General features: G+C 42.2%; 1 protein-coding gene across 2 annotated transcripts; it reads right to left on the bottom strand.

Moving 5' to 3' along the window:
• Window positions 1–719: 719 nt before the first annotated feature.
• On the bottom strand, window positions 720–11,748 carry usp5 (ubiquitin specific peptidase 5 (isopeptidase T)). Of its 2 annotated transcripts, none has more exons than XM_077575625.1 (20): window positions 11,475–11,748; window positions 10,849–10,977; window positions 10,707–10,773; window positions 9,802–9,929; window positions 9,397–9,542; window positions 8,284–8,468; window positions 8,119–8,213; window positions 7,841–8,034; window positions 7,516–7,587; window positions 7,347–7,434; window positions 7,145–7,270; window positions 6,904–7,057; window positions 6,564–6,726; window positions 6,402–6,490; window positions 5,140–5,325; window positions 4,377–4,520; window positions 4,149–4,288; window positions 3,865–4,015; window positions 3,689–3,773; window positions 720–1,325 (listed from the first exon to the last, which is right to left on the bottom strand). In XM_077575625.1, the coding sequence occupies exons 1-20, from the start codon at window positions 11,580–11,582 to the stop codon at window positions 1,232–1,234; spliced, it is 2,544 nt and encodes an 847-aa protein (XP_077431751.1). In that variant the 5' UTR covers window positions 11,583–11,748; the 3' UTR covers window positions 720–1,231. The 2 variants fall into 2 exon arrangements, with proteins under 2 accessions (XP_077431751.1, XP_077431752.1); XM_077575626.1 differs by having other exon boundaries at window positions 5,197–5,325.
• Between the last annotated feature and the right edge of the window lie 719 nt (window positions 11,749–12,467).

The following is a 12,467-nucleotide window of genomic DNA, read 5'->3' as shown; positions in this document are numbered from 1 at the left end:
TGAATGAGTTAAAAGGCATTCTTAAAATGTATTCATAAATTAAATATTGATTTTTTTTTTTTTTAACTATTAGAAAAATAGATAACTATCGCTAAATAAAGCAATAAGAATACTAATTAAACCTCAAAGGTGACATTAGAAAAACTATCATTTTGTAGCGGATATATGTCAGGCACAACATTATAATTGTGCCAACGTGACCAGAAAAAAATCGATTCTCACCGCGGAAGTGCAGCAAAACAAGCTCAATCTCGAAACAAGTGAGACACTTAATACAGTAACTACAGCAAAGCCACCAAAATGGAGTTAGCCCACTTATACACCTTCATTCATGAATACTTACCGGAATTTTTGAGGCGGTTGTGTGCACTATATTCTCATTCAAGACACAAATCTTTGCTCACCCGCTTGCTACACTTGCGAGGATGTCAAACACTGTTGGAGGAAAAACTTGAAAAGAAGCACACAATCAAGTTGCAACGTTGTAGAGCAACTGCCACCACACAGAAAAAAAAACAACCCTGTGGCTTTTGCTTTTCGCGCTTTTACGAACAACCGAGCTGAGATTGTGCACACATCTTAAATACGTAACAATGTCTCCACCTCATTCATCACTCACTGGATGATGGCAAATTGAAAACCTTCATCCAAAAGTGGATGAAAAGGAAACGGCAGCGAAATGGAATCAAAACGCACAAAAACAACATATAGGCTGAACGTTGATTTTTGGTGTTTTTATTTTCTTTCGTAGGACACATTAGAGCCGACACGCTCCCACCATCACTTGTACTCGCTCTCGCTCTGAATGAATGAATGAGGTGGAGGCAGACTTGGCTGAAGTGATGTCAAATAAGAGTCCGGGAAAGACGCGTACTCTCGACTTTTCAGAGGGGAAGACATGCATTTGAAACCAATAATGGACACACAACTTTAGAGGCTGAATGAGGCCTTGGATATGAAGTGAGAGTTTGTTTCATGAAGGAAAAACTTAGAAAAATTGGATTTAAAAAAAAAAAAAAAAAAAAATCAAATACTCAGCCAAACGGTGAGCAGACATCGCAGAGTATTTACAGTTATGAAGTGTGCCAGGGTCTTTCAAAGACATTGTAAGGACGTGTGTGCGCCATTAAAAGCTGTGTGTGTGTGCGTGTGCGAGAGAGAGAGAGAGCATCCACACTCGCCACTTTCACCCCCAAAAAAAAGTGCTGCAGCAGCCCCCCCCCCCTCGGTCTCATTCCGCCACCCGCCGGTAGAAGTAGAGGTAGCCCAGGTCCTTGGGGGGCTTCTCGGAGGCGCACACCTTCTGGTCGTTGAAGATGACCCATCTGTCACAAAGACACACACAGGCGTAACGTCACCATGATGATTTAAAAAAAAAAAAAAAAGATATATACAAAGTTAGGGCTGCTTAATTGTGAAGAAAATATTCATCATGATTAATTTGAAATCATGATTAAGACAAGCATTTGTTTTTTTTGGTACAAAACATGAAAATGTTTAAACGTGTAAAAAAAAAAAATGTTAAGACAAATACATTTCTTTGAAACACTATAATTATGAAAGTTCCTTTTGGACCAAACAATATTTACTTAAATGAGTCAGTTAAAAATAAAAAAGGCGCAAATATATAAATTTAAACAACTCAAAATTAGTATTAATAATCTTTTCTTTTTGTTTGCCCATTTTGTAATTGTGGAGTGTAATCATTGAATTTCGATTAATTGCACAGAACCATCCCAAATATTCCAAGTTTAATTTGTGGTCAATGTAGATGGCACTCCTGTGAAGCATATCTTACACCATAATGGGAAAATTGAATAATCTTTTTTAAGATAACCCTCAAGCAAAACACACAAAAAAATGCAAAATTGGTGGATCCATTGTCTTCTAAATACAAATAAGTGATGTTTAAATTTTTTGTATAAAACAAATAACTGAAATAAATGCTAAATACAGTTACATGAATTTTTATAAAATACTTTAAATCTAAAATAAATCTGTGATCTTTTAGAGATGAGACTTGGGAAGCATAATGGGAAAATGGGATTTCTTTTAAATTAATTTAATGAAATAATGGTAAAACTGTAAGACTAGACTACCCTCCTGTATTTATGTAATAAAATATAACAACAAAACATAAAAATGGAAAATGAGAGGTTCTGTCCCCAGAAAACTTACATACTTTTATTTTTATTTTTTTTAATAGTTTTAAAAAAACAACCTGGGAAGCTCTAATAATGAAATGTAATAATAAACAAATAAAGTAAAATAAAATGAATCTAAAACAAAATGCTTTTTTTTGTATAATGAGGTCTTTTGAGACCTTGTTTACAAGCCTGTGTGTTTTCATATGGCGACACGGCGCCCTCTGCAGGGAAGAGCATACTAGTACATGGATACAATAACACATACCTAATAAATGCTCATAAAAGGAGCACAAGCGTCACTCGTTGCATTATTGTGACTAAATTAAAAAAAGAACCTCAGTGCAGTAAGCCACCACTGTTCGCGGAGATGGTGGTGGGGGGGGGGGGTATTGTGAATAATAAGAATTCACAAATAACTGACACCTCCGCTAAAAGGGCTTTGTAATTGCATACAGTTCAAGCCCTCACAATGGAGAGGATCGTCAAGTATCAACACCGTTCATCTAGAATGCCCACAATCAACAACCGGTGGGACAAAAACAATTCAAACCATCTTCACACGAGGTTCATCAACAGTGTCAGCGAGCATACAAACTGGCATTACATCGCATATGAGCCAACAAATGTCTGCACTTTACACAAACGGTAGCAGCCATTAAATTGATAGGGAAATAGAGAAACACACTGAGTTTCACTCTTAACTCATTTGCTCCCAAAAACGCATAAATACATTCTGTTTTAAATGTTTTAAGGGTCCCAAAGCTGTATTTAGATGTTTTTTCTCTCCAGTTTTTTTATGCTGGCTGTTTTCCATGTGTCTCTCCTCAAACACATGAGCACATCAATCAGGTGTGTTGATGGAGGGAGACATGGGAAAACGGGCAGGACGGCGGCTCTCGAGGACCAGGGTTCGCTACCCCTGTGCTAGAGCATACAGAAGGCTTTTGATGCAGCCTCTCAACTGCAGAGAACGGTTGAGGAAATGGTAGTTATTACAAAAACGGCCAGCAGGTGGCAACAGAGCAAACGAGATCAACCAGGGCCATGTTGAAAAAAGCTCATCTACCCACAGTTCAATAGAGATTTGTGAATAATGATGAAACTTAGCTATATTTTAATGCTAATTGCTGCAAAACAGAAACAGAAGAGACTCTAATCTTTCTTTTGGTAGGCTCCATGTTTTTATAGCAATAGAACACAATATTCTGTGGGCCTTGCAAAATCTAGTAAAACAGCCCGGAGCGAAGGGGATTGCTTCAGTGAAAATGGCTGCCAGTGAATGAGTTAAATGCCAACAAAACAGGACATCTCAGACACTGAAGACAATAAGATCCTTCAACGGATTACGCCTAACAACAACACACAGAATACACAAGATGACGCCAAAGTACTACTTTTATTGCTTTGGCCTGAGCACAAAAACCGACAAGACAACCGAGGAGCGCTCACGGTTTTCATTTCCATGTGGCTGCTGGGTGTTAGAATGCGCACCATGAAAGAAATGTCTCGTCAAGTGAGCGCGAAAACTGAAGAACACTTACTGCTGATCCTTCTTGATGTGACAGACGTAGTGGCCGCACATCGTGCTCGTGCCCATGTGGCTGATGAAGGCAAACAGTTCGTATTCTGGACAGAGCACAAAACAACATGATCAGTTACCATCAAGCCATCCTCATGAAAAGATTTCTATAAGGGACTCTAAAAAAAAAAAACTCACTGCCTGGTCCGTCTCTGACGCAAGGCCCGGGCGGCGGCTCCCGAGCGGCCTCGCTCTCAGCGGCCGAGCGACCACCTTCGGACACCTCCATTGACTCCAGGTCATCCAGGTGCGAGAAGATCCAGTCCACGGCACGCTCCAGAGTATTGCTCTGGCAGAGAACAGTTGATATACGATAAATGTGACATTTTAGTAAGTTACGTCCTACTTTGGGGTTGAACTAAACGACTTAACATTTTTGGTTTATGATGCTGTGTGCAAACGTGTCAATCTGCGCCTCTCACCGTTGCTCGAAGTGCTTTGGTTGCTTGTTCTCGGCTGAAGCCCATGGAGACGATGGTTGCCAGGTGCTCCTCGGAGACGCTCTCCATCGTCGGCGTGGTCCCGCCGCTGCAGCCGGGCAGGACCAAAGGGGCGGAGAAGTCTGCGGCCAATCGGAAAGCGCGGGTTGAGAGAAGCGTTCAAACGGGACCGATCTCCGCTGATTTGCAATCCCCGCCGGATCAGCGCACCTGGATCGTCCATGTGGCCCATCACCCAGTTCATGGCGGAGTCGATGCCGGTGTTGCCGGTGTAGTAGACGGCTTTCCTGCACGCCTCCAGCGGGAATCCCATGTCGCAGAGCTGCGACACGGTGGAGTCGTCCAGGACCGGAGCTGAGGATTGTTAAAAGGCTGAATTACTTTGATGACTTCATTTTTAAGAGTAAGTGAAAAAATGAACACGAATCAAATTAAAGTGTCACAACACATTTCCTCATATGGTGGTTGGGGATGCTTATTTATTCAACTTCAGAAGGGGCATTTTTACAATTATATTGAACGTTATCGTTGCAGTATATGACACTATGCCAATAGAATGTTAAAAAAAAAAAAAAAGTAGCTGGAGGTTGGAACCGACTAATGCCATTCCCATTCATTTCAATCATGAAAGATGATTTGCAACATGATCTTTTCAAGTCACTGAATGAATTAAACGTGTACATAAAGACACCACTGTGTATAAATATAGATTAGAATAAAGATAATATCCATAAAAAATGGAATGGATAAAACATCTAATATTAGAACGGCCACTATTTGAGGAAATGCGATAAATAATACAACAAACGGGTCAAAACCAGAACCCCCGCCCCCAAAAAGACCCGACATGATTAAAAAGTGAATAACCAAGGCAACATGAGGACGTCAAAGGCAGAAAAGCAAGAAAAGGAGCAAAAGACGAGTGGACGTGCATGAGAGGGAGCAAAGGAGCAGAAATGACAGACAGACTGACACAGCAGTGGGGAGTAGAGAGAGTCGTCCTCCTCGTTGCTGTGGGAGCCCAGGATACCTTTAACCTCCACATCGGGGGTCATGAGGGGGGGCGGGGCCACCTCTGGCAAGAGCTCCTCCCCCGGCTGCTGCCCCGACGCGCGGAGCGCGCTCAGGTCGAGGGTGTCGGGGACGTCGATGCTCACGTCTGCACAGAAAAACATCCGTCAGATGCCTTCCGAGGCAACGTCATGCTGAATACGACATTACACTGAATGCTCGATCAGTGGTTGTCAACCGGGTCGGTCGCCGACAGCTACTAAAAAATGACATGTACTTTTTTCAGAACAGTGCTGAGGTGAAGCAAATTCCCACATACAACATTGAGTAAGTGTCAGGTAATATTTCTTGCGCTCAAGTCGCTCGCAACTCTGTAAAAAAAAAAATACAATGCAGCTCACACTTTTGGCTAGCAAACTTCATGGCTAGCAAACTTCATGGCTAGCAACGCGCTTTTGGCGGTATGCCAAACTCATTTAAAATTCCGTTTACTCCTGACGGCCTCACGGCTCTGGCTGGGTTCTGAAGTGTTCGGTTTAGGTGAACGGTATGGGATTTTTTAATAGGTATTAGGTGAACTAATGAATACACACTCACATGCACACACACATACCAAAAAATAATAATAATAATTAATTAATAAAAAAATTTTTTTTTTAAAAGAGTGCAATGATGATGACATGTCAAATCGGTAAAATTACCGAATGAACAATACTGAGTTCTCCAGAAATAAAGAAAAAATTATAATAAAAAAATAAAAAATAAAATAAGATTCCGTTTACAAATGTAATATACTGCACAATTTTAAACAAAAGAAAACAAAACAAAAAAAAAAAGTTATATTGTTCTTAACTTCTATAACATTGGTTGCGAAGTGAGTCCACGGGTGACAATAGTTGAGAAAAGCTGCCCTAGATTATCGCGAACGACACCTTCCTGACTCACCCACACGAGGTGAAATCCATGACGTAGTGAGACCATATCATTTAAATAAAAAAAGAAAAAAATCTTCCCGCATGCTTAGCTTTTTTCAAGGTCCTCTTTCCATGTTTTTCTTTTTTTTTTAAACAAACAAACAATAAATTAATCTGTATTACAATAAACAATATCATATTTATTACATATATATGTTTTGGTCTTATAGGTTAGACTTACATTAAAATAAAGGCAAATGAACCATGAATTAGTACGTCCATCCAAAATCCAAATCGTGGCTTTACTCACCCAGTTTCTTGGGGACCCAGTCAAGGCCAAAGGTGAACTTCTTAATCTGAATAACCAGGTGGTCGGGGAATGAGGCAAAGCGGGTTGTTCTGACAAAATAAATAAGTCGGATCAATCAAAACAAACACATTCTGACTGCTGCTCCTGTCAGTGTGCGCATACTTGGTGGCAGTGGTCTTGGCCTGCACGGCGGAGCTCCAAAAGTCCGTGAGCAGTTCGGGTTCGCTGAGGGCCGCCATGCAAACCGCAAAGGGAATTTGCGCTCGCACGGGCAGGACCGTCGAGTCGCCGTTCTCGCGCTGACGCTCCGCCTCCTGCAGCTCTTCTGTTGAGCGGACGTTATTGATTAAGACATTTTCACTTTGGAAAAAAATCTTATGTGGTTTGAAAAAAAAAAGACCAAAGTACCACCACATAAGCAGCCGCAGAGAGACAAACAAAAAAATGACCATGAAACATTTTCAAACCTACAGTAAATGAACATTCATATCCGCCCACTCACCTGTGTTGATGGCCTGATCCATGGGCACAGGCAGCTGGATGATGTAATCCACCCGCTGCGTGTACTTGGCCTTTTGGGATTGCTGACACACAATCCTCTCCTCCACCAGAAATCTGAAGGCTTCAGACGGGTTGGGCCCCGAGCGGCAGTTTCTCTGCAGTTGAAAGAAAGTAACGCGATGAGGGGGAACAAGCCGAGTGACTCAAGATGGAGGCGTGGAGGCGGCGGCGTTCAAATCTACCTCCACCATGTTTATGAAGTGCAATAAAAACTCCTGTGCGTCCTGCTGCCGATTGGTGGAGAACTCCGGGTGGCCCCGCCCCACAAGTGCTTTGAACATTCTTGGTGCTATGCCGATTTGGTAATCCTGTAAGTAAATATTTAAAAATGTTTGACAAACTCTTTTTTATCAGAGGAAACCAATATGTGCATTTTTTTTGTACCTTAACCTCAGCGGCGCCATTTTCATCCCCAGGATCCGGTGCTGGTTTGGAATATTCGCCCGACAACAGGCCGTAGCCCAGTTTGGCTCTGTGAGGTGGCCAATTATGACATCACTGACCCTGACAAGCTGAATTATGCATCACGCGGACACCAAGAAGAGACACTCACACTTGGGTTTTGAAGTCTTGAGTGGGGTCACTCGGGGCCTCGTCCATTATCTTGTCCATGTTGGACACATACCTGGAACGCCGTTTGCAACATTACGCTCGTGCAACTATGAATTAGGCACGCTCAGCTGTTTCGCATTTTGAATTGAACATAATTTCATCAGAAAAGAGAACCAGTATAATTTGGAGCCTTCTTTATATTGGATTTCCAATAAAAAAATCTCTGCTGCGGCAGCTCTAAATCAAATACTCGGATTCATTTTCAATCACTATTTGAACAAAGCCAGTAAACAGGAGGGGGGGGGGGGGGCAGGATGGATACTAACTTGCTCACGAAGTCTGGAACGGTGAAGAGCACTTGCATGACGGAGTTGAGGTAGCAGCTGTTGCCCAGGTTCTTCATGCCAGTCAGGCCCTCCCCAAAGAGCGGGCGTAGGGTGGTCCCGGACTCTTGGATGACCTCCCACTCGCCCACGCGCTGATTCACGGCGATCTCCAGCTCTGTCATGGTCCGCTCGGTCTGAGAAGGTCCATGACGCGCGCGTACGTGAGGAAGCTCAGATTGAGCGACAATGCTGACGATGTCGCCGCCAAGTGCCCTTACCTTCTCCATGGTCATCATATCGATGCCAAAGTGAGAAAGATGCTCGGGTAACTTGGAGTCCAGCACCATGTCATCCTCGTCGTACGAATACACATCTGGATGTCAAAATGAATTTGGTAAAGCCGCATTTTTCTGACTTGATTCTTCCAAACGGCGTCGCCTTACCTGCTCCGTCCGGGGTGATGGTTCCCAGTTTGACCGCCAGCGGGTAGCCCGTCTCCTGGAAGTAGAGCAGGGCGTGGTTGTTGCCGCCCGAGCCGTCGAAGTACCTGCGACCGCAGAACACTTTGCCGTCCGTGAGGTTCATCCAGAGGTTCTCCTGGAGGCCGCACACTTCACACCGCCAGCCACTGTCGCACGGAGGGACACGCGTGATGACAGCAAATTGTACTCTAGCACCATTTTTTTTTTTAAGTCTGTGTTTATGAAAATCTTACAAATGGAGACAGAAAGATGCAATCGTGGAGCATTAAACCTACATGAGAAAGCATTATTTATTTTAAAGCGGAACCTGAAAAATCTGCTCGCCCTCATTAGTGCTCCCCACTACGCTGTCAATATCCTAAACGTCAAAAACAATTATTAGATAACAATACAAAGCCTGGGTGCTATGGAACATTCCGGTCTTTAATATGGCCCACTGAGGAATTATATCATCAAGAATCCCTTTCTTTTCTTTGGTCCTTCCTCAGGTTTCCTGATGGCCTCACGACTCTGGCTGGAAGTTCGGTTTAGGTGAACGGTATGGGATTTTTTTTTAATAGGTTTTAGGTGAACTAATGAATACACACTCACTCGCACGCACATACATACATATAGTCACCCACATACCAAAAAAAAAAAACATATATATAAAAAAAAAAGGAGCGCAATGATGATAACATGTCAAATCGGTAAAATTACCGAATGAACAATACTGAGCTCTCCGGGGGAAAAAAAAAAAAAAAGAATCCCGTGAGATTTGTTGCATTTATTTGGCTTTTTTCCCCTCTTTAAAATTAGTTGATGAAATGATTTATTCATATTTTTTTTTTTTAAAGTTTTAGTCATTTATATTGTTAGTTGGTTAAGTGGCTTAATGTAACTAAAATACTGAAGCAGTAAAAAGAAAATTTTAATGTTTATTTTTATTAAATAAAATGGGTTCATTACAATCAAAATGAGTGATACATTGAAATTTGGCGAGAAAATGCGTCGATTAAACGTCAAATTTGAGGTATACCATCCCGAAAAGGATTGCGCTCAACAAAGTTACGCTGTGGTGAGGCCAAGACTTACCTGGGCGGGATCTTGATGCCGTTGTCGAGCTGCTTGAGGTCGGCGGCAAATCGCGACTCCTGTCTCACTTCACCGTCCCACTGTTGTACTTGCAAGGTGTGAGACACTGAGTCTGCGGCTATAATACCTGCCATTGACAGGGATACCTATGCGGGACATGCGGAAAAAGAGCAGATTGGTTCACCAAAGACAATAATTTCAAATACAGCGGCACCTTGGCAATTTTAGTTTATTTCATAACCAAGCTCGTAACTAAATCAATTTTAAGCACGAACCACAAAAGTGACAGCTGGTGACTTGGAAAATGTGTAAGTCAAGGTACCACTGTACTACATTTTTAGTCAAGCGACAGGGTGTGGACATGTACACAAAAAAAAACATTAAAAGCACCACAGATTAACCCACCCGCTCTTTAACAACGTCGGGCATGGCTCCAAGGTCCTCTGATGTGACTTCCAGTCTGTCAGGAAAGATGACAACTTTGTAGTCCTCCTCAAAGTTCTCCTGCTCCACGTCAAAACCGCCTTCGATCCCTGGGCAGCCCACAAATGTGACAAATGATAAGCTCCAGATATACAGTATAGATTCACGATTGCATTTACAGCAGCACCTTGAAGGTAGGCACACATTTGAAATTCCGCCAAAATTAAGGAGGGCATTTAAATGTGATACAAATGTTGTCATAAAGCATCACGTCAACATAGCACATGAGCTGCCAGTGCACCTCACTAGCCCTTATTTCAGCCAGCAAAGGCTTAACTGTGTATTTTGCTCTTTCCGTTGCCTTTTTCTGACAGAAGAGAGAATAAGACTGCAATAAGCGAAGAATGACAGATTTTGTTGCTGTCCCAGTACTTTTGTCCAGCATTAGCAAATGTTTCATTCACAGTGTCATGATAGGTATCGATGATGTTTATCTTTAATGCAGTTATAGGTTTTATATTGGTGGATTTCCATTTCTTGATTTCTGTTTCCATTAGCCTGATAGGTCTGTATTCAACAACTTTTTGCGCACCATCCTCAGTTTGAATTTTAAGTTGATCAGTCACATCCTCAATTATACACTTATAAGCCGTGTTGAAATTGGACATGATAAAATGGCATTCATCCCATGTTCCAAAAACATTCTTGAGGACCCAAAATTATCCATAAATGTAAATGGTCGTTTGTGCCTAGTGGCTGCCAATCCAGGCAAAACACTACACAAAATGGATGGTGGATGAGACCTCTTGAATTGAATGTCGATTAAATTGGAGTGTCCACCTTTAAAGTACCACTGAACTTTATATCGATATGCTTCCATGTTTCACCTATAGCCAATCTGGTGGGCTTCTTCTTGGGCGGGTGTCCAGATCCAGAGTTATTATCCTCTTCCTTCTGATAAGACAAAAGAAATAGCTGACGATAATGCGACTCAAATTAGGCATGTAAGGAGACGAAATGTGTGTCTACCTTGGCCTTGCGAGTCCTTGTGATGTGCAAGTAAGCTCTCTGACCACCCCGAGCGTGGTGCCTGCCCACATACTGACTTCCAAAGCCCAGGAAGCTGTTCATGCACACGTACAAGCCTCCTTCGCTTTCCTGGGAAATCAAATGCAGACATTTTAGAAACAACACTCGGTGTAACCTGTCCTTTCCTCTTCCTCCTCCTCCATCACCAAAAGACGTTGAGAAGTTGGCAACGACGTTGCTAACTTAATTGCCATGTCACAGTCAACCTGTCACAACGCTAACAAGAAAACCGCGAATGTGTCGTGTTATTGTTACTAAGATGAAAACGTTGACTATAAAAAGGCGGAAACGTTATCCCATGAGATAGTTTGACGGAATTCCGGGTGAGAGTCGAGCTGTAAGCTAACATGCTAAGGCAGCTAAGTTTCCCCATTACGCTTATGGAGCTCCATTAGCTTAGCTTAACGTTCTCGGGCTCGTTAATGGGGCATTTAAGGTAAATGAAGCACGGCATTGTTTAACGTTCCGTCATAATAATACAAGACGAAGACAAAAGGTAGCGCGGGACTGTCTATGAGTGTTCACATTGCTTGGAAAACGAATAGAAATTTGGAGCTGTTGCTCACCGGGGAGGCAAATGACAAGGCGCATTCATCTTTGTGAACGCGGTCCCCGGGCTTCGGCACTCGAATTGTGGACAAAACCGACATCAAAACCTCGCTGGCGTCCGCCATGACAAGTTAGCTGGTGCCGACGATTGGTAAGTAAGCGTGGGTTCCCCGGGCACCGTAATTCCACCGGCTCGGAGTGAGTGTATGTCGCTGAAGCCCGTCAAACGCTGTGCGTGTGTTTGGCTTGAATGAACCATGAGACGCTGCTGCCTTGTGTTGTGGGAAGGCCGTGAACTCAACTGCCTCGCAGATACTACCGTAACTACTACAATACGCGCCTCTTCCTGGACTGAAAATGCGCTGTTTTAAAGATTAAAGGCACATAATTTCTACTCGTATATTTAATTCGTTATAATAATGATCTAAATGTTAGTGATTACTCTTATACTGTATAACAGAGAGAGTTTAAAACATGAGCTTATTGCATTTGGGATAGTTACGGTAATGCTGTTGCGCACAAACACAGCTATCACCGTAACTATTGCAATAGTGCCGTAAAAACAGATGTGTTGTTTTTAAAGCTTGATCACAGTCTTGTTAATACTTTGTTATTGATAAGTTACTATCAGAATTGAATTACTCCACGTGTTAGTAGTTATTAGTCTACTTTATAAGCGAGAGTTTAGAACAAGAGTTGATTCCATTTTGTGATTGTTACGGTAAAGCCTCGAACTGTTGCCGTAACTATTGCAATATGCGCCTCCACCTCAAACGGAAATGCGTTAATTTTCAGCAGTGGTGTCCAAACTCGGTGCTAGAGGACCGGAGTGGAACAGGCGCGATGGGGGAGGGAAACAAAACAGATTTGAAGCTTTTAACGCAATTATTTGGTTATTGTTAAGTCTGTTTAGTATTACAGAAATGTATTTTTTAAATTAAATTCTTATATTAAGTCTTTTGACTTATACTATTATGTTAAGTCTTTTGAAAATTACATTTAAAAAATAT

This window comes from Vanacampus margaritifer, chromosome 9 (assembly GCF_051991255.1).
Source record: "Vanacampus margaritifer isolate UIUO_Vmar chromosome 9, RoL_Vmar_1.0, whole genome shotgun sequence".
NCBI classification, from domain to species: domain Eukaryota; kingdom Metazoa; phylum Chordata; class Actinopteri; order Syngnathiformes; family Syngnathidae; genus Vanacampus; species Vanacampus margaritifer.
Note: the sequence above shows the minus strand (reverse complement) of the source record. Positions and strands in the feature narration are given on the sequence as shown.